Below are 26,791 nucleotides of genomic sequence, written 5' to 3'. Positions count from 1 at the left end.
CTTCCTGTGCTTATAATAATAAACATACATTATTTGTCAACTGAAATTGTGTTGGAAGTCCATGTAATATTACATTTTTTGTGCATATTTGTACTTACTATTGTAACGTTATCACATATTATTCAACAATTGATTTACTGTTAATATGCAAATATGAAGCAGTTGATAAATGCAATTTTATTGTTTTACTGTATTTTGCAGGGTAAATTGTATCGTTGCACAGATGAAGCCAAAAATACCCCTGAACAGTGCAAGTAAGTCCTTTTCCAGCATCTGTCATTACAGCTTGATTCTGTTCCCATATTAACCATATGTGTTTGCCTTTGGGCAATGTGTGTGCACATAGTGTACTGTGTGTGTGATGTGTGTTATTGATTTATGCGTACTGTATATCCATATGTGCATATATATTTTCATGTGTTTCTATGTGTTTGAATAACACAGGGGCACATTTGTGGTATATAAAGATGGGGATGTGAGTCACCCAATGGTGAGAGAGAGAATCTGGCAGAACAGTGACTTCAACTTTGATAATGTCCTGATGGGAATGATGGCCTTATTCACCGTCTCCACCTTCGAGGGGTGGCCAGCGTGAGTGTGTCCCCATTCCTTTATAGGTCATTGAAGGTCACCTTGGCCGTGTTCATACAACAGGCTTCACAGAGGGAGTTCTAAATATCCAGTTTTTCTCCATTCAGGTTGCTCTACAAAGCCATTGATGCCAACGCAGAGAATCACGGCCCCATCTACAACTATCGCATTGAGATCTCAATATTCTTCATCATCTACATCATAATCATCGCCTTCTTCATGATGAATATCTTTGTGGGTTTTGTCATCATCACGTTCCGTGAGCAGGGAGAGGCGGAGTTCAAGAACTGTGAGCTGGACAAAAATCAGGTTGGTGGAAAGGCTTTCAGAGAACATTTAAAGGGGTCATACCGTGAGATTTTTTATTGATCTTTTGAAATAAAAGAGCTTGATGTAGTATGACAACTGTTTGTAATGTTACTGTAATGTCAACCTGTCCAAAAAGACCATATATTGATACCAAGCTGCAAAAATGTCTCATTCTGAAATCCTTGGATTTCTTATATATGAAACCCAATCATATTAACACATGATTGCAAAGCACAGTTACTCATTTCTCTTACAAAGAGGGCATTTAGGCTACTCTTAAAGGCACAGTGGCAAAACAAACTGTCAGTTTACAGTAATTCTAAGGGAGCGAACATCATCATGAAAAACTGAATTATGGCTGTTTTGGTAAAGAAAACCTTGACTAACATTATGCAGTTGATTGCAAATGTTTGCATGCCACTTTTGTTGCACAAGTTTACACACACCTTTCAGAATGTATACATCATCAAATAGCCAGTGTTGGGAAGAACTCAAATGTGCAGAAGATGCTGATAAACCAAAGAATATGTAGCACCTAGAGGATTGTTCTTAAGAACAGTGGACATCTTCACTGTTTAGGAAAAAGCAGGAACTCATGCACAACTTTCACAAGAGACACAAAAAAAAAAACATTAAATGGATTGTTCACCCCACAATTTGTAAATCTCTCATCTTTTACTCACCCCCATGCCATCCCAGATGTGTATTACTTCCTTCTGCTGAACACAAACAAAGAGTTTTAGAAGAATATCTCAGCTCTGTTGGTCCATACAATGCAAGTGAATGGTGACCAGACCTTTCATGCTCCAAAAAAATCACATTAAAGCAGCAGAACAGTAATCTATATGACTCCAGAGGTTATATCTGTCTTCAGAAGTGTTATGAAATGTGTGGGTGAGAAAAAGATCAATATGTCAGTCCTTTTTTTACTGTAAACCTCCACTTTCACTTTCATATTCTGAAGGATTGAAATATTGATGTGTTTTTCACCCGAAGTGATTGCATCATTTTAGCATACTATATTACACAACTGGATTACTTTGATGTACCTGTATTTGATTTTTTCGGAGCTTGAAAGGTCTGGTCACCATTCGCTTGAATTAAAAGGACCTACAATTCTTCTAAAAATCTTTGTTTGTGTTCAGCAGAAGAAAGAAAGTCATGCACATCTGGGATGATATGAGGGTAAGTAAATGATGAGAGTATTTTTATTTTTGGGTGAACTATTCCTTTAAGAAACAAAGGGATGCAATACTGGACTTTTCAGGAGGGCAGACTCCTGTGTGGACTCTCATTTTCTCACAGTATGTTTCTTTCTTCTTGTCACACACAGAGACAGTGTGTTGAATATGCCCTGAAGGCCCAGCCATTGAAACTCTACATCCCCAAAAACCCAGTGCAGTTCAAGTTCTGGTCTATAATCAACTCCACAGGGTTCGAGTACATCATGTTTGTGTTGATTCTTCTCAACACTGTTACTCTGGCTGTGCAGGTAAACAGCTGAGTCTGACAGACCCTACAATAGCTGTATATAATCAGCATTTAGAACTACAGACAGATTGACAGACAGTGTGTGTGTGTGTGTGTGTGTGTGTGTGTGTGTGTGTGTGTGTGTGTGTGAGGGTGTATTTATCACTTTGTGGGGACCAAATGTCTCCATAAGGATAGTAAAACCCGACATTTTTGACCTTGTGGGGACATTTTGTCGGTCCCCATGAGGAAAACAGCTTATAAATCATACTAAATTATGTTTTTTGAAAATGTAAAAATGCAGAATGTTTTCTGTGAGGGTTAGGTTTAGGGGTAGGGTTAGGTTTAGGGGATAGAATATAAAGTTTGTACAGTATAAAAACCATTATGTCTATGGAAAGTCCCCATAAAACATGGAAACACAACATGAGTGTGTGTGTGTGTGTGTGTGTGTGTGTGTGTGTGTGTGTGTGTGTGTGTGTGTGTGTGTGTGTGTGTGTGTGTTTTAATTCTCAGCTTGTAGCCCAAAATATTTTAATACAGACTTAAAGAAACATTACCCAAAAATAAAAATGGTCATTATTTACTTACCCTCCATGGAACACAAAAGGAGACGTTAGGCAGAGTGTTAACCTCAGTCACCATCAGTGTTGGGTGCAGAGAATGTGAGTGGAGAGCGCCTTTTTGAAGATTCTTCTCCGCTCTCTCAGGCCACTCAGTGCCGTTCGCTCAACCCAGAATGTGCTTCGTGATATGCTGGTTTGGGGATCTGCGAAATAAACAATAGGCCTGAAGTTATGGAGCTCTAACATTGTTTTAGTGAAGTTGCAAACCTTATAGCCTAAATAAATGAAAAGTATAAATCAAAGTTAAGAATGAGGAAATCGAAAGGAACTGTGGCGAGACCATGAGAATTAACAAATATTACTTTTGGAATCATACGTGACATTGCCAGAGAGCACGAGGATGTGCTATGCGAACATGGTAGTGCAGCAAAAGGTGAGCTCGTAGGCTACTCTACTATTCGATAATAAATTAATAGATAAGTAATGTGTCTTGTTGTTTTGCCATCATGTCAGTGCAAGCTGCCAGCTAGATGCAGGCCTGGTTCTGTGGTAAGTACACATGATTTCATCTAATATATATTGGACAAAATCTTACTTTATGAAGGACAAATATTTTTTATTTGTTAAATCCATGGTTAAATCTTGCTGTACATATAAAGAGCGCATGCAAAAGACATGTTCTTTTGACATATATAAAGTCCAGATTCACCTTATAATGCTTCAAAAATATCAAGGAAAAACAAAGGGCCACATGGTATACTACTAATAGTAACTAATAGTAACTAATAATCTAATATTACTAATATAATATATTTTATATAAAGGGGTTTGGGTTACCCAGACCTTTAGACTGCACATACATATACAATTGTAGGGATAATTAATACATTTTTAAAAAACACATCTTTTCTGGATAATTTAATAAACCCTTTAAAACTGAACACAAAATTAGGATGAGAAATTGCTCATTTTAATTTACAGACCCAAAGTTTGATAGCATTAAATCAGTAACAGTATTAATGTATCAAATCTACAGTATAATCATTCTGTGAAGACAACTGAATTATGAATTTAACTTTTACCCGATTATCTAACAGTAGATGTAAACCAGTCCAAAATAAACAGCGAGATTTTATATACAAAAGCACAAAAATACAATCACATAATTTCAGATGTGTACATTACTAATCATTTGATAATTTAATAAATGTCGGCCTATAATCTATATTTCACCCAGAGAGGCATAATGTGCTTGGGCCATTGTACTGTAGCTACCCCCTGTGTGCGTGCTTGGAACCAAGTATACTACAGAGACATTTAATGTCGGAGTGGGATTTGAGCGAAGGCTTTTTTACCGGTGAGTGTGAGCGGTACTTGAGGGTTTTTAACCGGGGTGTCACACCGCTCCGCTTCGCTCACATGCTCTGGTTGGGAGTAATGCATTACTCATAATTAGTCATTAATTACTCCTTAAAATATTTCAAGTAAGGGATTACTCTTCATTTTTCAGTAATTTAATTAGAGTTACTTCTAATGTAATTGTGTTAAATACTGTATAGACTATTGGAACAATTCTACATAAAATAACAGTGAATTTAAAATTAAAATTTAACGTATAATGGTAAAATATTGGTTTTCTAGTTTAACACTGCCCCCTTAAATTCTTTGCCAAGTTCATGAATAATTTATTTGATTTTATATGATTTATTTGAAAGAATTAAAAGAATAATTTCATGTCTATCCTTGTATTTGTCATCTGGTCGAGGTTGATAAGGGTTTTAGAAAGTAATTAGAAATAAGTAATGCAATTACTTTTCAGACAGAGTAATTATTACAGTCATCTAATTACACTGTAGAAAATGTAATTAGTAGTTTGTAATTAATTACTTTTTTATGAGGAACTTACCCAACACTGGACACCATATAATTTCATTATATGGAAAATTATATAATGTAAGTTAATTATGACTGGGGCTAACATTCTGCCTTACATCTTTTGTGTTCCACGAAAGAAAGTCGGGTTAGGAACAACATGAAAGGGTGAGTATTTTAGCATTGAAAAAATGACATACTTCACATTTGAAGCTATCACAAAGCCAGCCTTTATGAACTTTCAATAAGGCAGAGTAATATTGATGAGTTGTATGATTTGAGGTGGCACAGATTTATTCAAAGTATGTTATGACGTAGAAAATCTGAAAACATTTCAGGCAGAGGATTCTGATTGTATGTCAGAATGCTGAATGTAGAATCATGTTGTTTCTGGTTGCATCCACAGCATTATGACCAGTCTAAGTTCTTTAGTGATGTGATGGACAAACTCAACATGGTTTTCACTGGCCTTTTCACCTTTGAGATGATCATTAAATTGATGGCTCTCAGACTAAGGGTCAGTCCCCATATTTTCCATAATGAATACAGTGTTTACATTTGCCTGTTAGTATGGTTTGGTGGATAAAGTTACTGATGTTACAGAATAGAGTGTGTAATGACATTCTGGGATATATTTAGCTATTTTTAATCTTTTTGAACTGGGTCATTCTTGATGTTTTGTTAAATTGAACACTTTCTCCCCTCTCTAGCATTACTTTGTTGATGCTTGGAATTCTTTTGATGCACTAATTGTGGTTGGAAGTGTTGTGGACATCGTGGTTACAGAGTTTAGCGTGAGTCCCTGTTTTCCTTTTGCCGTAAGCTGAATTGAAAAAGATGTGGTTCCATTTTGGCTAAAATATCTTGGCCACTGAAAAAATTCACAAAATAAGATGATAATTATTTGGCATATGGAAGTGGTACTCAATATATGAAATTACCATTTATTTTAAGATCATTGATCACTGATCACTGTCAGATCATTATAATATATATAATTTGCACCTTGTCTAAGGATGATAATTTTGGAGAGGTTCCATGTTTAATTCAGACATTAGCTAGTCTACAGTAAGAATGTGATTCAGGATCTCATTGTATACTTTCTGTAGATCCTTCATTAAATATAAAGGCAGCTATATATTTTCATGTATTAAAAAGCATATATATGGTGTGTGTATATATATATATACACAATATCTCACAAAAGTGTGTACACCCCTCACATTTTTGTAAATATTAGATTATATCTTTTCATGTGACAACACTGAAGCAATGACACTTTGCTACAATGTAAAGTAGTGAGTGTACAGCTTGTATAACAGTGTAAATGTGCTGTCCCCTCAAAATATATTTTCCCCTCGAAACCGCTGGCAACAAAAGTGAGTACACCCCTAGGTGTAAATGTCCAAATTGGGCCCAATTAGCCATTTTCCCTCCCTGGTGTCAAGTGACTCGTTAGTGTTACAAGGTCTCAGGTGTGAATGGGGAGCAGGTGTGTTAAATTTGGTGTCACCACTCCCTCATACTGGTCACTGGAAGTTCAAAATGGCACCACATGGCAAAGAACTCTGTGAGGATCTGAAAAAAAGAATTGTTGCTCTACATAAAGATGGCCTAGGCTATAAGAAGATTGCCAAGACCCTGAGCTGCAGCACGGTGGCCAAGACCATACAGTGGTTTAACAGGACAGGTTCCACTTAGAACAGGCCTCGTCATGGTCGACCAAAGAAGTTGAGTGCACGTGCTCAGCGTCATATCCAGAGGTTGTCTTTGGGAAATAGACGTATGAGTGCTGCCATAATTGCTGCAGAGGTTGAAGGGGTGGGGGGTCAGCCTGTCAGTGCTCAGACCATACGCCGCACACTGCATCAAATTGGTCTGCATGGCTGTCGTCCCAGAAGGAAGCCTCTTCTAAAGATGATGCACAAGAAAGCCCGCAAACAGTTTGCTGAAGACAAGCAGACTAAGGACATGGATTACTGGAACCATCTCCTGTGGTCTGATGAGACCAAGATAAACTTATTTGGTTCAGATGGTGTCAAGCGTGTGTGGCGGCAACCAGGTGAGGAGTACAAAGACAAGTGTGTCTTACCTACAGTCAAGCATGGTGGTGGAAGTGTCATGGTCTGGGGCTGCATGAGTGCTGCCGGCACTGGGGAGCTACAGTTCATTGAGGGAACCATGAATGCCAACATGTACTGTGACATACTGAAGCAGAGCATGATCCCCTCCCTTAGGAGACTGGGCCGCAGGGCAGTATTCCAGCATGATAACAACCCCAAACACACCTCCAAGACGACCACTGCCTTGCTAAAGAAGCTGAGGGTGAAGGTGATGGACTGACCAAGCATGTCTCCAGACCTAAACCCTATTGAGCATCTGTGGGCCTCAAACGGAAGGTGGAGGAGCACAAGGTCTCTATCATCCACCAGCTCCGTGATGTCGTCATGGAGGAGTGGTAAAGGACTCCAGTGGCAACCTGTGAAGCTCTGGTGAACTCCATGCCCAAGAGGGTTAAAGCAGTGCTGGAAAATAATGGTGGCCACACAAAATATTGACACTTTGGGCCCAATTTGGACATTTTCACTTTGGGGTGTACTCACTTTTGTTGCCAGCAGTTTAGACATTAATGGCTGTGTGTTGAGTTATTTTGAGGGGACAGCAATTTTACACTGTTATACAAGCTGTACACTCACTACATTACATTGTAGCAAAGTTTCATTTCTTCAGTGTTGTCACATATATAATCGAATATTTTCAAAAATGTGAGGGGTGTACTCACTTTTGTGAGATACTGTATATATATATATATATATATATATATATATATATATATATATATATACTATGTGAGAATAGTATAGTATGCATTATATTACAAAGACATTTAAAAAGATAAAGATATTTTTCCAAATAATACAATTGGCCATTATATTGTCATTGAATTCAAATAAAAAAATTAGTTTTTTACTAAATTAAATGCTGATTTGGTTTACTATGTCAATAGGATAAAATAATACATCTATTGATTTCCAACCAGTCCTTTCGAAAGCAGAATTAAACCATTATAATAATTTAAATTCAGTAAAAGTGTTATTTTTATTGCATTAAACCTAGATAATTAATATCATAAAGTTAACTTTTATAGCCCTAAAATTTTCTGCAGACCACTTATCGGCCCCCTGTGGAAAACTCCTGCTGTAAAGTCCATTATAAAATGATGTTATGAACATTATAGATTTTATAATGTGTTATTGTTTTACTTGACTCTTCCCTCCTTTCACCTTAGAGCTCAGAGGACAGCTCACGTGTGTCAATTACTTTCTTTCGTCTGTTTCGCGTAATGCGATTGGTTAAACTGCTCAGCAAAGGGGAAGGCATTCGTACCCTGCTCTGGACATTTGTGAAATCCCTCCAGGTCAGTGGACAATGAAAAATGCCTTATCTCTTTCATATATGTTAGTATACATATTAGCTTACATTTGATGTATTGTTCTTTTTGTCTTACAGGCCCTGCCGTATGTAGCTCTTCTGATTGCCATGATCTTCTTCATCTATGCTGTAATTGGTATGCAGGTGAGTCGTAGCGGCACAAATGTCTTGCTTTCTGTTTTAGAGAAAGACATGGACAGTTTCTGATGAATTACTAATCAATTAATTATTAATGTGATGTCAGACATTTGGGAAGATTGCCATGCGAGACCACACGCAGATTAACAGGAACAATAACTTTCAGACCTTTCAGCAGGCTGTGCTGCTCCTTTTCAGGTGAGAGAGACAGCATTAGAAACAACTAGTGTGACATCCACCCCATGACAGTAGCTCTAATGTCTAGATGTGCCCTGTGTGTGAAGGTGTGCTACAGGTGAAGCATGGCAGGAGATCATGTTGGCCAGTCTACCAGGGAAGCGGTGTGACCCGGAGTCAGACTACGAGCCCGGTGAAGAGTTTTCCTGTGGCAGCAACTTTGCCATTGTCTACTTCATCAGTTTCTTCATGCTGTGCGCCTTCTTGGTAACCCCACCTCAAACAGCTTTGCTATGGTGATACTGTTTAAGCCAAATTGATTTTAGTCTTAAACTTCCTTGTACTGTACATAAACATTAGCGTGCCAAGAGTTTCACAACAGCAAAACTGATTAATTAAGTACACATGGTAATTACACTGAGCATAACCCCTTTTTCTTTATTTGAAGTCACTTCTATACAGGTGAAACTCGAAAAATTTGAATATCGTGCAAAAGTTCATTAATTTCAGTAATTCAACTTAAAAGGTGAAACTAATATATTATATAGACTCATTACAAGCAAAGTAAGATATTTCAAGCCTTTATTTGATATAATTTTTATGATTATGGCTTACAGCTTATGAAAACCCCAAATTCAGAATCTCAGAAAATTAGAATATTACATGAAATCAATAAAAAAAAAGGATTTTAAATACAGAAATGTCGGCCCTCTGAAAAGTATAATCATGCATATGTACTCAGTACTTGGTTTGGGCCCCTTTTGCATTAATTACTGCCTCAATGCGGCGTGGCATGGATGCTATCAGCCTGTGGCGCTGCTGAGGTGTTATGGAAGACCAAGATGCTTCAATAGCGGCCTTCAGCTCTTCTGCATTGTTTGGTCTCATGTCTCTCATCTCAGATTCTCTATGGGGTTCAGGTCAGGCAAGTTTGCTGGCCAATCAAGCACAGTAATACCATGGTCATTGAACCAGGTTTTGGTACTTTTGGCAGTGTGGGCAGGTGCCAAGTCCTGCTGGAAAATGAAGTCAGCATCTCCATAAAGATTGTCTGCTGAAGGAAGCATGAAGTGCTCTAAAATGTCCCGGTAGACGGCTGCGTTGACTCTGGACTTAATAAAGCACAGTGGACCAACACCAGCCGATGACATGGCTCCCCAAACCAACACAGACTGTGGAAACTTCACACTGGACTTCAAGCATCTTGGATTGTGTGCCTCTCCATTCTTCCTCCAGACTCTGGGACCTTGGTTTCCAAATGAGATGCAAAATTTGCTCTCATCAGAAAAGAGGACTTTGGACCACTGAGCAACAGACCAGTTCTTTTTTTCTTTAGCCCAGGTAAGACGTTTGACATTTGAAGCCCATGTCCAGGACACGTCTGTGTGTGGTGGCTCTTGATGCAGTAACTCCAGCCTCAGTCCACTCCTTGTGAAGCTCCCCACACATTTGAATGGCCTTTTCCTGACAATCCTCTCCAGGCTACGGTCATCCCTGCTGCTTGTGCACCTTTTTCTTCCACACTTTTCCCTTCCACTTAACTTTCTATTAATGTGCTTTGATACAGCACTTTGAGAACATCCAACTTCTTTTGCAATTACCTTTTGAGGCTTTCCCTCCTTGTGGAGGGTGTCAATGATGGTTTTCTGCACAACTGTCAGGTCAGCAGTCTTCCCCATGATTGTGAATTCAACTGAACCAGACTGAGAGACCATTTAAAGGCTCAGGAACCCTTTGCAGGCGTTTAGCTGATTAGAGTGTGACACTTTGAGCCTACAATACTGAACCTTTTCACAATATTCTAATTTTCTGAGATTCTGAATTTGGGGTTTTCATAAGCTGTAAGCCATAATCATCAAAATTATATCAAATAAATGCTTGAAATATCTTACTTTGCTTGTAATGAGTCTATATAATATATTAGTTTCACCTTTTAAGTTGAATTACTGAAATTAATGAACTTTTGCACGATATTCAAATTTTTCGAGTTTCACCTGTATGATTTGCACAGTTGGTCGTAAGCTTTTGTCTTAGTTTTTTTTTCCTCTCTCTTCAGATTATTAATTTGTTTGTTGCCGTCATTATGGACAATTTTGACTATCTGACGCGTGACTGGTCAATTCTTGGACCACATCACCTGGATGAGTTCAAAAGAATCTGGTCAGAATACGACCCTGAAGCCAAGTATGACCACTTCTCTCTCTATCTTATCTCTCTAATGCTCTTTTTATTTAAACATGAATACAACAATTTGATTCTGATTAACTGTGTTTTCTTTTCAGAGGTCGTATTAAGCACTTGGATGTAGTGGCTTTGCTGAGGAGGATCCAGCCTCCACTCGGATTTGGGAAACTTTGTCCTCACCGTGTAGCCTGCAAGGTATGCACACACATGCTTGTTTGCCTATCATAGTGGGGACCTTACATAGGCTTCTTGTTTTAATATTGAGCTAACCCTCACAGAATTCTTTTTGTTTTTTATTTTTTATTTTTTTTTCATTAAGAGATTATTAAGAATGTTTTAAGCCATTGGCTGGAACCCACGATGTCACTGATTTAAAAAACAAAATCTCTTTTTGGGACATTTGGGCAACCAATGAAGACAAAATCTGACCAAATTCTGATTTGGTGTGTTCTCTCCCCTTTCTGTCTTTCTCATGTATTTGTCTTTGTCTCTTTCTGTCTCTTTCTCTCTCTCTCTCTCTCTCTCTCTCTCTCTCTCTCTCTCTCTCTCTCTCCCTGGCAGAGGCTGGTTGCCATGAACATGCCCCTTAACAGTGATGGTACAGTGACCTTCAACGCCACCCTGTTCGCCCTGGTCAGAACTGCACTGAAAATAAAAACCGATGGTGCGGATAGGCCTACACATACACACAAACACATTTGTCACATACTAATACACTGTCAGTTTGAGCTACAGATTATGATTCATGTAGATCTGTGCCTTGCATAAAAAATACTTTAAACCTATTTCTGTCACTGTGGGCATTCATTGAAAATGTTCTACTTTATTCCAAGTGTACACTACAGAATTCCACCTCATAAAACAATTTACTGTTTTTTTTACAATCGCTAACATCCTTTTGTTCAATCTGTAGTCACATTTTCAAAACTCTAAACACAATTAGCACAGCATCTGTCTGTTGCGGACCATACCATTAACACAGTTTATGTTGTTTTCACAAAATATGCAGTCAAATATCACATTGCTAACATGCTTAAATTTTCTTTACATACAAGCTTACCCAATACCCAAATCATGATCTCTCTTGTCTTATTTACAACTTGCACACAGCATGCCAGAAATGAAGACTTAATATAGTATAAAGCCTCTACTATATTGAAACAGCTGATAAGCATTTTTGAATGAACAGATCATTGAAACAGAGAAATAGCTGATTCCAATCTCAATCGGAGACATAGCCAGGTGTTGAAGTTCTTTCATTTACATGGACATACACAGTAAAAAGGGACTCTTTGGATTTGTTTTGTTCAATGTGGATACAGAACAACACAGAGGAGCGAGGGAAAAAATTATGTCTAGATGAGGGAGATGAGTAGTTGGACCAGGGAGAGGAGTAGTTGGAACAGGGTGAGGAGTAGTTGGCACAGGGTGAGGAGTAGTTGGACCAGGGAGAGGAGTAGTTGGACCAGGGTGAGGAGTAGTTGGACCATTGAGAGGAGTAGTTGGAACAGGGTGAGGAGTAGTTGGACCAGGGTGAGGAGTAGTTGGACCAGGGTGAGGAGTAGTTGGAACAGGGTGAGGAGTAGATGGAACAGGGAGAGGAGTAGTTGGACCAGGGAGAGGAGTAGTTGGAACAGGGTGAGGAGTAGTTGGAACAGGGTGAGGAGTAGTTGGACCAGGGAGAGGAGTAGTTGGACCAGGGTGAGGAGTAGTTGGACCAGGGTGAGGAGTAGTTGGAACATTGAGAGGTGTAGTTGGACCAGGGTGAGCAGTAGTTGGACCAGGGTGAGCAGTAGTTGGAACAGGGTGAGGAGTAGATGGAACAGGGAGAGGAGTATTTGGAACACGGTTAGGAGTAGTTGGAACAGGGAGAGGAGTAGTTGGACCAGGGAGAGGATTAGTTGGAACAGGGTGAGGAGCAGTTGGACCAGGGAGAGAAGTAGTTGGAACAGGGTGGAGTAGTTGGACCAGGGAGAGAAGTAGTTGGACCAGGACAAGGGAAAAGGAGATGTAGGGGGAGAGGAATAAGAATGCATGGTGGTGTTCAGAGGAGAGTAAGAGCTGATGTCACTGATAAAATAAGAGCCACCATCATAGACCATGAGATAAACCATGGTCTACCACTGAGAGAGGCTGTTGAAAGAGTCCAGCCTAATCTCAGATGGTCAACCGTGGCTTCCATTATCTGGACTTTTCAACAAACCTACAGATAAGTAATGCATTTCACAAGGACTTCATTATTATTACTGTTGCTATGTCCCACAGTAACTGTAGGCCACCCATCCCAATGCAAATACATATGTTGTATTTTTGTTCCCCTAAAGGATGCAACGTATTCCTCTGGGTGAGAGGAAAGCTCCTCAGTGATGACCAAGAGCCTACCATTGTTGGATTGGTCATTTCTGACAATGCAATAAAACTGAGAGAAATTCAGACCAGAATTGTAGAGGACAACCTGATATTTCACAATGTGGAAATCATCAGCCTGGCTACCATTGCTCGGACTACACTATGCTACTCTACATGTAAACATGGGTTACAGTACATACAGTAGGACATACTGAAAAGCATTTACACATAGTGTGTTTGGTTTCTTTCAGAGAGCCATGGAGTTGGAGGCTAATCAGACCCCACATGAAATCATTTATGTAGACAAGGCAGGGTTTAACCTAGCAAAAACACGCCGGCAGGGTAGAAACTTCATCTGGAAAATGGCCACCGTTGATGTGCCGGGTCAGAGAGGAGCACATATCACAATGTGTTCTGCAATCTCGAGTGCTGATTTGGTCCTGCAGAAATGCCATATTGGTCCAAACTGAGCACCTCCTTTTGTTTTTAGATGACCTCCACCAACAACTAATGCCAGAAGTAGAAAGGGAACAGGTGGGAGGAAACATGAGGGCATTTGTGATTGCATGGGACAATGTTTCCACCATTCGCATGCAATCACAAACTGGTTTGCAGCCCCCCCACTTGCCTTTCTTCAATCTGCCACATGACCAAATGTCCCTCCTGGACTGCACAGACATCTCAGATGAAGACTGCCAGGAGTGGATAAGGCATGCAAAGTGTTTCAATCCAAGGTGCATGGCAAGAGATGACATAAGATGTGACGAGAACATGTGGCCAAATGCTGAAGATCGTACAGATTAGAACAGGACTGTGCAACTTCGTGTTTTTTTCCCCTTCTGTGCCTTTTTTTTACTGTAATTGTGTTTTATTTTTATACATTTGGAACCAAAGGCCAAGGATTTTTTGTTGATCACTGGTAGCAATTTCATGTTGCTTATAAAGCTTTTACTGCAGCAATTCTGTCACTTACTATTTTTTTCTATTGTACATTCTATAAAGTAAAGATGCCAAGAATGCACACATTCGACACTCAACCAAAAATGTAGAGTGGTTTACAGTAAAAGGAAACTGAATTATAAAAAACAATGGATTTCATATTGTCTATTGTATGCAGGTAGAACTGAACATGACATGTACTGCAGTTTTTGTAATGCCATCACCTGTTAGTATTTTGACAGTCGTTGTGATATGATTGAATAAATGAACCTGTTGAACAGAAAATGTGCTAGTGTTTTGACAGAATGATTAGATATTGAGTCAGATTTGCAGTGTTTTGTTAGAGTTGGAGCATGTTGAGAAAGTTGTTTTGCATTTTTAAATGTGGTGTTGGTATTTAATGAACAAAATGTGGTTTTGACCAGAAAATTAACTATTTGGCTAATTGTGTGACGTAGGTGTGTTGCTGTGTTAAGAGTTTAGTAAAAGTATCTTAAGTATAGATAAAAGCTTGTTAACAATGGTAAAAAACTATAAATTATCATACATAAAATTTAAATACGTATGCAGTACATTTTCTTTACTGTTTCTATTGTGTATAAGTACAAGTCACACCGTCTTACTGAATGAGCTGTGTAAGGTAATGTGACTGTAATGTTTTGTTCTCAGGGAACCCTGATCAAGGAAATGAGGAGTTGAGAATCATCATTAAGAAAATCTGGAAGAAAACAAAACCCAAAATCCTAGATGAGGTTATTCCTCCCCCTGCTGGTGAGAAAGATCACAATACATTCTGGATTCACTCAAATCAGTCACATGAACCTAAACACAATTAAAAACGATTGAAGACATCTAAAAATACAGTAAATACTGTTATTGTTTTCTCATTTCAATGTGTTTGTTCTTGATTCTTTCTCTGTTGCAGAGGAAGAAGTGACTGTTGGTAAATTTTATGCAACCTTCCTGATCCAGGACTACTTTAGGAAATTCCGCAAAAGGAAGGAGAAAGTGGGTCTGGAGGATACAGAGGCTGGTAACCCCTCAGCTCTACAGGTAGATCTCTATCCTAGCATCTGCATGTCATTTGTATTAAACCTACTGCCCTTGATGGATCCACAATAGATAAACATGAAGGACCAAAACTTGGTTCCTTCACCCTATGCAGAACATTCTCACATTCTGAATTTGCAATTGAATAGATAATGCTGAACATATAGTGTAGAACTCTGGTGTGCTTTGCACTAGTGTGGTTCTACATCCTACATTACATCAAATGAGTACAAATTTCACAGTGAGACATAATTCACTTAAGTAGAAGAGACAAACAATAGTACATTTCTTTCACTAGATCTGTTGTCCTGGCAGTGTTCATTCCCAGGATAACTTTACACAGTGTCTGGTTTTTATTCTCTGTGGTTGTGCTGTCTATGGTATTTTAAGTTGAGGTTTTGTGTGTTTGTGTCCATGCATTTCATCATTCTAAGAGACCAATTCATCTTTTTTTTTTGTTGTCCCAGGTAACTTTTCCATAATATAATCATCTTAGTTGTGTTCTGCTTTTACAAGTGAATTTTATTGTGAATTGTTTTTAAAAACATTTTTATTGTATTTTATTTTATTGTACAGCTGTGAATTTTTTGCAGCACACATTAAAAGTTTGTCCATCCTTGAACTATTAGCAACACAGATTTAAAGGAAACATTTTCAGAAGCAAATACCTGGATCTTGTCACTACGCACCTCCACAACATCTTTGCCGTTGCTGTCGGCAAATCAAGTGAAGATTCCAATCATTCTAGGCATTGCCACATGATTCTCCAGATGTCTTACTCACCATAACAGCGATAACGGCCTCTGTTGTATTGGACAGCGCATTGGCAGTGCTTAGATCAGACACTCCAATAACGTCTCCACCACCTCCTTTGTTTCACGAAATGCCCCTACACCTGCATTCTGCTCTACTCCATTCTCTTCTCACCGGTCTTCCCCAGTCTTGTTCCAATCCATCATCTTTTAAACGCTCTCTCTATGCAAACTCCGATCAAGGTGATGAAGGACAGGTATATAATACTTGTGTGTGTGTGCAGTGGTCCATACTGCCACAACTCACAAACAGGCTGATGCCTTATCCATTAGGCCACTGGCCCTCCGTGTTTCATTTGTATGGTCTTAGTCAAATAAAACTAGATGTGAGACATAATGTACTTCTCCACTTAGTCTGCCTTCAGAAGGATAACTGTAAGGATAACTGTACTCATAGGCACTATAGTAGCCAAAAAACAAGTTTCTTCAAAAGCAGGATTGTAATTTTTCCTGTAACAGTCTTGATGTCAAAGTAGAACACATTATGTTTACTGCCTTAATTCTAACATCTTACAATGGACCTATATATACCATTATGAATGAGTCTCTCACTGACTGGCTCACACCCTGCAATCCCCTGTTTTGTAGCTAATATCTTATCCACTACATCTTACCTTTGCAGTCTTATTCTATGTAATATAGTGAGTGAGATCAATAATACTTCATATTAGCCACCATTCAGTCTCTCACTGACTGCTTAGAAGAAACAACTGTCTTTGAAATTTAGCCTCCGCCAGTCTTGGTGTCAAAGGAAAAACTTTTATGTTTAGTGCCTTAATCTTTCACTTTGTAACTCACAGTTATTGAATACAACCCAGGTTGGACTTGAAACCATAATCTTCAGCTCCAGAGTCTTACTTTAAATGTCTTAATTTTTTTTTATTCCGTCAATAATACTGAATATCAGCTGTCATTCAGTGTCTCACGGACTGTGCTCAGAAGAAACAAATATCTTAAAAAGCTGGATTGCAATTTATCCTGCACCAGTCTTGGTGTCAAAGGAGAAGCCTTCATGTTAACTGCCTTAATCTTTCCCTCTTGCAAATTACAGATATTGAATACGACCCAGGTGGGACTTAAACCCACAATCCCCAGCTCCAAAGGGTAATGCCTTGTCCATAAGGACACTGGGTCTTGCTTTTGATGTTTTATTCTTTGTTTACTATGTCAATAATACTGAATATTAGCCATCACTCAGTCTCTCACTGATTGTCCTTAGAAGAAACAAGTTTCTTCATAAACAGGATTGTAATTTAGCATGTGCCTGTCTTGGAGTTTAAGGAGAAACCTTTATGTTATTAAATACAGCCTTGGTGGGACTTGAACCCACAAGCCCCAGTGATTGATGCCTTATCATTAGGCCACTTGTCCTCACTTTAAAGTCTTATTCCATATAGTCTCACTCAACAATACTTAATAAAAGCCATGATAAATGAGTCTCACTGGCTGTGCTCAGAAAAACCAAACAAACTTTGTGACTGAAAAAACTGGCAATAGAGTTAAATGAGAAGTAGTTAAACTAGCAACTTCAAGGTTTGCAACATCAACCCTTTTCATTTGTGCTCACAGTTGATTCATCAAATGAGACTCAGGTGGGACTTTAACCCAGAATCCACAGCTCCAGAGGTTGATGCCTTATTCATAAGGAGCTGGTTATGAAGTTCCAGAAAAGAAACATTTGTTACCAACAGTTGCCATGGTCTAATTTTCATTACATGTGTTAAACTGTCTTTGGACAGTTTTGTAATGTTTATGTTGAGATTTTGCTTCTGGAACATTGAGTTAGACAAGGATGCTGATATGCTGTTTTACTTGTATAGCCCATTTTTTATTATTTGACCACATCAAAGCATATGTGGTTCAGCATGTGAACCTTTGTGAACTCTGGTTTAAATTCCAACTGGGTTATTTTTTTTAAAACCTACATTCATTAATGTAAATGTGTAAAAGTAAAACCTGAAGGACTGTTTTTTCTTTGGACCACAAAAGGAGATTTTTGGCAGAATGTTAGTCTCAGTCACAATTTAATTTCATAGCATTTTCTTTTCAATAAAAGTGATGAACATTTTTCCTAACATCTCAATTTGTGTATTTCCAGAATAATTTTTTTGGGGGGAACTATCCCTTTAACATTACATCTAAACCCCTAAAGTGGTTTCATTTTGGTGGAATGACTGGGTTTTGACAGTGTGTGTAGTGTACAATAAGTTGTATTGTGAGCTGCATATTACTGTAGTACCTCTCTCTCTTTCCGCGTGCATCTGTGTCAGGCTGGGCTGCGAACTCTGCAAGATTTGGGGCCAGAAATGAGACTGGCCATGAATGAAGATATGGAGGAGGAAGAGGAGGGTCTGGGGGATGAGCAAGAAGAGGATGCCTGTTATAAGGTGCTCAAGACAAACAATGCTCTTTGGATAGATTTGGGGCATTTCAGATCATTTAATTACCCTGCAAATATTTCAATCAATTTGTTGATTTTGTTTAAAATAATAAATTCATCCTTGAGATTTGCTGAACGGAAAATAATCTGTTATAACCTAATAATCAGATGCAGAAAGATGACCAATATTCCTAGTAAAGAGGCATCTGCTCTATTGAGACAGATGGTAATTAGTGTGCCAGATTTACTCTGACAGGAGGAAATATCAGGTAATGAATAGGGGTTTGGACTGATGGGCTTTGTAGAGTTTTGTGTATTCCCTCAGCTACTTTAGTTGTCAGAATTCATAGTTTATATTTAGGTTCTTAACCTATTTATACTCAAAGAGTGTATAGTATAAAATAGTTTGTGCACCACCTGTTTGGACAGTTGAGACATTTGCTTAATGATACAATTCATCCCAATTTACGCATTACAATTTTAAAGAGCTGTCCATTATTGCATTGCTTGTGACCTAGGTGGGACTTATCTTGAACCCACAATCTCCAGCTCTGGAGGCTTATGTCTTAGTCATTAGGCCACTGTGCCAGCACATAGCTTTAATTTCAAGGGCGAAACTCTTGAATATCTTTTAAGGATGTGCATGATATTTTAAACTGCCACGCAGTGTAAATAGGTCTACCTCTGAAACTCTCTCCTTTTAGTGTGTCATGCCTATATTTGCAGCCCAAATCCTTAACCATGTTGTTTAAACGGCCCTGGAAAATGTTAACTTTACCAGAAATCTACTGTAAATGTTAACTTTTCAGACAAGAATCTACTAGTTTCGATTATTGACAGCACTCGCTGAACATTTGTGCCACCCAGGTGGGACTCAACCCACAATGCTTGCAGCCCAAATCCTTAACCATTTTGCATTAACAGACCAGGGAAATGTTAGTTTTACCAGAAATCTTAGGAACCTTTAGCTAACATTTTTGACAGCACTTACTGATCATTTGTGCAACCCAGGTGAGAATTGAACCCACAATCTACAGTTCAGATGGATGCTTTATTCATTAGGCCATTGGGCCTTCTTATGGATGGCTATTTTAACTTTAAATGTATTCTTTATTTAGGTGAGGGTAAAATTCCACTGAAGGTTCACAACATGAATTGTTTGTAACACACAAACAAAAATTAACAGGAACCAATTCAGGTGGTTCCAAATCATTTTTAAACAATTATAATATTTTGAAATATTGTGTACAGACATTATGCTCCTTAATTCTTCAGCAATTAATGTCATGGAGAGGAGGATTTTAGACCGCTCTGCAGTGATGTAATGATTTACCAATGCTGTATGCTCTAATGAAACATTCTGGTGCGTTTCCCTCTAATATTGTTGACCTTTTAGAACGAAAATGGTTATGCAGGCCACGTCGAGCCCTTAAGTAAAAGCCGCCGATCCTCTTTGGCCACCACTCCCACTGGTGCTCCTGTTCCTGTCCCAGGAGGTGGCATGTTGAATGGGGGATTGGGACGCAGAAGTTCCCTAGCAAAAACACAGAATGGGAATGGCGCTCTGGAGCATGAGAACTTCAGGAGAAGAGACAGCAAGCGTTCCTCCCTTCATTACCAACACAAAAATGGAGTGATTGATCAGCTGCCCAAGAGGTCAGTCATGTTATTTTAGAGATGAGTTCATGTCACAAATGACAATTTGATTTAATTATTATATATTTGTTTTACATTACATGTGTTAAAATTTACACATTGGTTTCTTTTTTGCATGGTAGACCATCATACTACAAATATCCAAGGTAAGCATACAGCACAAAGGATCATGTCTGCTGGTCTCTCTTGAACTCCTCTCACTTTCTGTCTGCTGGTATCTCTGTTCCACTTTTTGTTCCTGTCTGCTGTTCTCTCTGTCTCCACCTAACTGCTGGTTTTCTCTCATCTGCCTCAGGAGGGACTCCAGGGATAGGTTCTCCCCTCCTCTCTCACGGAGAGAGGAAGGGTGTGAGTACCCTGGAGAGAAGCGATTCTATATAAAAGATGAGGACAACGATAAAGTCATTTCTAGAGAGAGGTACCTTCATTTCTTATATAATGAAACATTTGCATCTACATTAACTGATCTTCTATTCTTAATAGCAGATTAACAATACATCTATAGTATATTGCTTGTCACAATAATGATTAAGTGCCACACAGAGATAAAATTAAAGGGATAGTTCACCCAAAAAATCATATTCTGTTATCATTTACTCACCCTTGTTCCAAACCCATTTGACTTTCTTGCTTCTGTGGAACACAAAACGAGATGTTAGACAGTCACCATTCACTTTCATTATGTGGAAAAAATATACAATGCAAGTGATAATGACTGACGCTGTCAATTCAGTTTTGCCAAAAAACTGCTTTCATGTTTCACAGATGAAAGTCATTTGGGTTTGGAGTAACATGAGGGTCAGTAAATTATGACAGAATTGTTATTTTGGGATGAGCTATCCCTTTAAGAATTATCACAACAACAAAAAAACATTACCCCCTCAGGCATGATTATCCGGATGAGAGTCCAATGTACCCTGGACGTAGAGACATGTATGACAAACACTCTACAAGACAGCCTATCTATGGTAATCACTATGCAAACAGTTACAGAGAGGGCAGGAGGACAGCAAGGAGACGCCTGTTGCCAGCAACACCTACAGGTAAAATTACTTTGTGAAAACAGCAACAATATTGTTTATAATTTCTTAAATTATCCTTAATTGTTTTATGCTGTATTTTGCTTGTTGTGTATTATTTATTATTAAATAATGGATTGTTATTAAAAGGTAAAATGTGTCATATCTGTGCCACTAGTGTCACCAAACAGAATTGCTAAAATAATGACAATTTTCAAACTGGTTTCCTAATAATCTTATGCCACTTTTCAAAAGACAGATAGTCAAGGATCAAACTCACGCCACTGGTTGTACAAATGTTGCTATGCAAGTCTGGTCAGGATACTCAAACAAACACAGCAATGTTTTACACACCACAGAGCTATTGTATTTACACTTTTCAGGGAAATTATTATCCTATTAAGCTGGGATAGGTGAAAGTACTTTCAAGGAATAGTTAATGAAATAAGAAATATACAGTCATTATTTACTAGCTCTCATGTTGCTCCCAACCCTACCCCATCATCTCTCTCTTCTCTCAGGGAGAAAGGCTTCATTTAATATACAGTGTTTAAGAAGGCAAGGTAGCAGCGATGATCTGCCCATTCCAGGAACGTACCATCAGAACTCTCCGCCCAGCATAATACGTTCACAGGTAACACCACCATATACTTTAATCAGACAGATTTCATGGGGCCTGGGTAGTTAAGCAAGTAAAGATGCTGGCTTCCACCCCTGGAGTTGTGAGTTCAAATCCAGGGTGTGCTGAGAGACTCCTGCCAGGTCTCCTAAGCAACCAAATTGACCTGGTTGCTAGGGAGGGAAGAGTCACAGGGTAACCTCCTCGTGGTCACTATAATGTGGTTCTCGCTCTCGGTGGGACACGTGGTGAGTTGTGCACGGATGCCACGGAGAATAGCGTGAAGCCTCCACACGTGCTATGTCTCCGCAGTAAGGCAAGATGCAAGGATTGACGGTCTCAGACGCAGAGGCAACTGAGATTTGTCCTCCGCCACCTGGATTGAGGCGAGTCACTACGCCACCATGAGGAATTGGGCATTCCAAATTGGGGAGAAAAATACTGATATATTTCATCACTGGGGGACTAGTCCTTGAGTCTTGACACAATACAAAAAAAATTATATTTTTTGATAACTTCTCTTTTACATTTACATAATTTTCCTAAAATGGGTATTCAGATTTTCTTTTTTGTACAGACATGGATTTTATTTATTATATTATTTTCTTTATTATATATTATTGAGTGCTTGATGACTAGGTAAGTGACTTGGATAATTTATTTTTCTCTTTCTCTCCCTCTTAGGCATATGGTAGTTACGATTCTTGCCGCAACAGTATTAGATCATCAACAGGTTCAACAGCATCCTGGGCTAACACCGGCCCTCCAATGGTTCAACTCCTTTATGCTCCACTTATACTAGTAGAGGACGAGGGTGCAGCAGGGTCTGATAGCGTGGACATCTGGGACAAAAAGGCCAATGCTGCCGGAGAGCCTGGGTCGGTTTGTCAGGGATGGTACTCGGAACCCTCTGCTGTTGGAGGGGGGCAGCCATACAGAGCCTACACCACCCTTAGAGTCCCCACCCAACTTAGTCCACACTACAGTGAGAAGAGAGGCAGCGCTGACAGTCTAGTTGAAGCGGTATGAGTGCAGAAACATTAGAGTATTACAATAACATTACAGACAAATCATAGCCAGAATATATCAACATTAGAGTAACATAATAACTAAAACTACATTAAAGTATCATCAAGGGAACATTAGCAATGTATGACATCAATGTAATAGGAAACTCAGGAGCTCTTCATTAAATAGGTAATGTCTACATTAACCAGAAGAGCGAAAGGAACAGGGAAACAAATGGCCACCACTAATAGAGAAAAGTTATTTTTACTCCTAGTTAAATTCAATTATCATAGTGTAAAATTAGATTTGTACCTTAGATTTTAAACTTGCTTTAAAACCACTAACTATGTAAACAGGCAGATAAACCTTTTTGAATATATAATATATTGTTGTATATAGTATATTATTTCAATATGAAAAACATTACTGTGCACCTTTAAAATAATACTGTATATACCTGAATATCTGGTTGGTTATCTCTACTACCATCACTTTAGATGACAACAGATCTTTCTCCTTTTCTCCATCTCAGGTCTTGATCTCTGAGGGTTTAGGCTTGTATGCCAAGGACCCCAAATTTGTAGCCTTTGCCAAGCGTGAGATTGCAGATGCCTGTCATATGACCATAGATGAGATGGAAAGTGCTGCGAGCGATCTCCTGAGCCGAAGGGGATCTATGGAGAGCCAGGGCTTCATGAACCACACAGACATGGGCCCTGTTTACAGTGATGAGGAGCCAATCAGGAGCCATGAGGAAGAGGATCTAGCTGATGAGATGACATGTGTTACATCTTTCTGAGTAACAGATAAAGAGAGCCAATCAGGACATGAGTGGGAGGGGCAACAGGAAGGCTGACAGGCCAATCAAATTGTTCATGCTCCTCTGAGTCAGAGAAAGAGACATGTGCGAAGATACTGTGCTGACAGGAGGTGGTTTAGCTCAGAAACATTGTGGCCGGTTCATACTGAGCCTGTGAGAGAGCCCAGCACCAGTTTGCTCTTTAAACATGGCACTTTTAAAATTCTGAGAAGACTTTTATTAACAGGTTATCATGTTGAACATGTTTTATATCTGTGTTTTTACTCCACTATGCTTGTTCCCTTATGAGGGAACTCGCGATGCGTCGATGACGCTTTGGGAACGCCTTTGCGTGAACGCCCCTGAAGCACGTATGTCAACTAGTCCAATGGAATGAATGAACGCCACGGGCGGGTGACGTCATGACCAGGAAAGGATATAAGCACATCCGGTGCGTTACCCGCGTTAGCTTTTGTGCCTCAGCAAAGCGCTCTGTGTCAAAACTGTCTGTCTTATTTATCGTTGTCTGTCTCGCTTTATATTGATATTATGGCGAAACAACTATTTAAAGCCTGTGCTTCTCCTTGCCCTCGTTATATCACGGGTGGAGATACACATGAGCTTTGTGTAGTTTGTTTGGGAGTGGAGCATGCAATGTCAGATTTCGAGGGGGCTGACTGTCACCATTGTGAGCGTCTGCCGCTCCGCATGCTCCGCTCCCGTCTGTCCGCATTTGAGGATGATGGACAGGCTCGCAAACCTCAGGGTTCTGGACCCACGGCTGTCGAGGCAGCTCGGAGAAGGCTCACTGGGGGTTCGCAAATGGATCTCTCTGAGGGATCCGCGCTGCGGCTTCTTCCGCCCGGGAAGAGAGCCCGATACTTCGGTGCTCTAGCTCTGAGGAGGTGGAGTTACTGAGCGTTTATGAGAGTGACACAAACACTAACACAATAGGGGGAGAGGATTTGCCTCCCTCTCCCCAGCATATGAGGCGCTTATTGAGGTGATAACTCATGCTGTTAATAAATTAAATGTTGACTGGCCAGCAGAAAAGAGATACTCGTCCTAAAAGCAATTTAGACGAGCGTTTTCTCACATCTAATGTTTCATCTCAACCGGGCCCTTCCATTTTTCCAGATCTACATAGTGAGCTATGTAGATCATGGAATAAACCATATTCGTCTTTTTAACCCCCATGTTCACACATATTCAAATATAAAGGGGCTGAGAGATTTTGGTTATGGGTCGATGCCCCCAGCTGAATAGACGCTCGCGAGCTATCTGTCTCTTGGGTCAGCATCGTCCCTGATGGATCCCGTGTTGCCGAATAAACCACTAAAAACCACATCCAATTTAGTGGGTAAGGCTTATACGGCAGCAGGTCAAGCTGTAGCCTGTCTGCACACGATGGCTGTGCTCCAAGCAGATCTGCTGGGGGATATCGATAGGAGTGAGGGAGTTAGTCCCGACAAAATTCGAGAACTTCGTCGGGCTACAGATCTTTCTCTCAGAGCTACGAAGGAGACCGCCCGTGCTATTGGGGGGTCTATGGCAGCCTTCGTAGCTACTGAGAGACATCTTTGGTTAAATCTTGCAGATTAAAGATAAAGAGCGGGCTTTTCTTTTAGATGCCCCTGTGTCTCCCTCTGGTCTCTTTGGTGACTCGGTGAATACGGTTGTTGAAAGATTTCTAGAAAATAAAAAACAATCTGAGGCTTTTAAAAAATTCCTTCCTCGCCGAGTCCATCCCCCTGGGGATGCTGGGTGTGAGCATCCCCAGCCAAGCTCCTCGCACCGTGTGCAACAGAAAATAAGTGTTGCGTCTCGTGCTCCCCCGAAATCTTGGGGACTGAGCCAACACTCTCAGCCAAAGTCGGCTAAGTCTAAGCCGGATCTGAGGACTGTACTTACGGCTAAGAAGGCTTCGGCTCAAAAAAAAAAAAGGTCCTGATGCTATGCACGTCAGACCATCGAGGACAGCCCCAACTGAGGTGGAGCGGTGTACACCTCAGAATACGGTGCCCGCTCCACTTCGGGGTCCTCATGGGACCAGTCTGCCAACCCCGCCACCCTTGGTGCTTCGGGGCGCAATGGTATCCAGCAGAAGTTCGGCGCAAGGTCGACTCGACGTTGCGTCGGACGTGAGCCCTCTGAGGGGGGTTCAAAAACAGTCAGTTCGGTTGTTTCCTGCCAATATGCTTCAGGTCGCCGAAGTAGCTGTTCCTTTAACAGGGTGGAGCGGTGTACACCTCAGAATACGGTGCCCGCTCCACTTCGGGGTCCTCATGGGACCAGTCTGCCAACCCCGCCACCCTTGGTGCTTCGGGGCACAGTGGTATCCAGCGAAAGTGCGGCGCAATGTCGACTCCACGTTGCGTCGGACGTGAGCCCTCTGAGGGGGGTTCAAAAACAGTCAGTTCGGTTGTTTCCTGCCAATATGCTTCAGGTCGCCGGAGTGGCTGTTCCTTCAACAGGGTGGAGCGGTGTATACCTCAGAATACGGTGCCCGCTCCACTTCGGGGTCCTCATGGGACCAGTCTGCCAACCCCGCCACCCTTGGTGCTTCGGGGCGCAGTGGTATCCAGCGAAAGTGCGGCGCAATGTCGGCTCGACATTGCGTCGGACGTGAGCCCTCTGAGGGGGGTTCAAAAACAGTCAGTTCGGTTGTTTCCTGCCAATATGCTTCAGGTCGCCGGAGTGGCTGTTCCTTTAACACCAGAGGCCAGTCTCGAGAGACTGGTACCCTTAGTACGGTCTAGTTCTGTCACCCCGCACATTCACGAAGTGCGTAGATGCAGCTCTGGCCCCGCTCAGGCTGCAGGGCATACGCATTCTGAACTACATCGACGACTGGCTGATTCTGGCGGAATCAGAGCAGTCAGCGGTTCGGCATCGAGATGTCTTTCTCGCTCATATGAAGAAATTGGGGTTGAGACTCAATGCCAAGAAGAGTGTGCTTTCTCCATTACAGAGAACCACTTTCCTTGGTGTGGTATGAGATTCAGTCACGATGCGGGCCACACTATCGCCTGTTCGTGTAGCTGCTATCATCACAGCCACAAAAGAGTTGAAGCTAGGCCAGTCACGCACTGAAACAGTTCGAGAGACTGTTAGGCCTCACGGCAGCAGCATCCAATGTGATCCCCTTTGGCCTGCTGTACATGAGACCTTTGCAGTGGTGGCTCAGGACCAGAGGGTTCTCCCCGAGGGGGAACCCACTTCGTATGATCAAGATCACGTGGCGGTGCATCCGCGCCTTGATTATATTGAGGAAACATTGGTTCCTGTCCCAGGGTCCGGTGCTGGGAGCTCTTTGCCATCGAGTTGCTATCTGGAAAGACGCTTCTCTCACCAGCTGGGGAGAGGTAATGGAAGGCCGCTCAGCTCAGGGTCTGTGGAGGAACCATCATCTCTCTTGGCA

General features: G+C 40.5%; 1 protein-coding gene across 1 annotated transcript in view; it reads left to right on the top strand.

The window, feature by feature from the left end:
- The window catches only part of LOC127621454 (voltage-dependent L-type calcium channel subunit alpha-1D-like), a 63,537-nt gene extending 39,819 nt beyond the window's left edge, over positions 1 to 23,718 (top strand). Inside the window, exons 26-48 of the mRNA XM_052095046.1 lie at positions 202 to 254; positions 445 to 591; positions 699 to 900; positions 2,234 to 2,392; positions 5,215 to 5,325; positions 5,519 to 5,602; positions 8,098 to 8,226; positions 8,319 to 8,384; positions 8,485 to 8,576; positions 8,663 to 8,822; positions 10,612 to 10,739; positions 10,838 to 10,934; positions 11,301 to 11,403; positions 14,697 to 14,798; positions 14,953 to 15,080; positions 18,160 to 18,276; positions 19,666 to 19,925; positions 20,048 to 20,071; positions 20,221 to 20,343; positions 20,811 to 20,968; positions 21,466 to 21,578; positions 22,248 to 22,586; positions 23,104 to 23,718. Of these exons, the coding sequence (XP_051951006.1) occupies positions 202 to 254; positions 445 to 591; positions 699 to 900; positions 2,234 to 2,392; positions 5,215 to 5,325; positions 5,519 to 5,602; positions 8,098 to 8,226; positions 8,319 to 8,384; positions 8,485 to 8,576; positions 8,663 to 8,822; positions 10,612 to 10,739; positions 10,838 to 10,934; positions 11,301 to 11,403; positions 14,697 to 14,798; positions 14,953 to 15,080; positions 18,160 to 18,276; positions 19,666 to 19,925; positions 20,048 to 20,071; positions 20,221 to 20,343; positions 20,811 to 20,968; positions 21,466 to 21,578; positions 22,248 to 22,586; positions 23,104 to 23,370 (3,162 nt within the window). The 3' untranslated portion in view covers positions 23,371 to 23,718. The remainder of the gene's footprint in view (positions 1 to 201; positions 255 to 444; positions 592 to 698; positions 901 to 2,233; positions 2,393 to 5,214; positions 5,326 to 5,518; positions 5,603 to 8,097; positions 8,227 to 8,318; positions 8,385 to 8,484; positions 8,577 to 8,662; positions 8,823 to 10,611; positions 10,740 to 10,837; positions 10,935 to 11,300; positions 11,404 to 14,696; positions 14,799 to 14,952; positions 15,081 to 18,159; positions 18,277 to 19,665; positions 19,926 to 20,047; positions 20,072 to 20,220; positions 20,344 to 20,810; positions 20,969 to 21,465; positions 21,579 to 22,247; positions 22,587 to 23,103) is intronic.
- The last annotated feature ends 3,073 nt before the right edge of the window (positions 23,719 to 26,791 follow it).

The sequence above is a fragment of the Xyrauchen texanus genome, chromosome 27, assembly GCF_025860055.1.
Source record: "Xyrauchen texanus isolate HMW12.3.18 chromosome 27, RBS_HiC_50CHRs, whole genome shotgun sequence".
NCBI lineage: Eukaryota > Metazoa > Chordata > Actinopteri > Cypriniformes > Catostomidae > Xyrauchen > Xyrauchen texanus.
The sequence above is the reverse complement of the archived record's forward strand: the minus strand, read 5'-3'. Positions and strand labels throughout refer to the sequence as shown.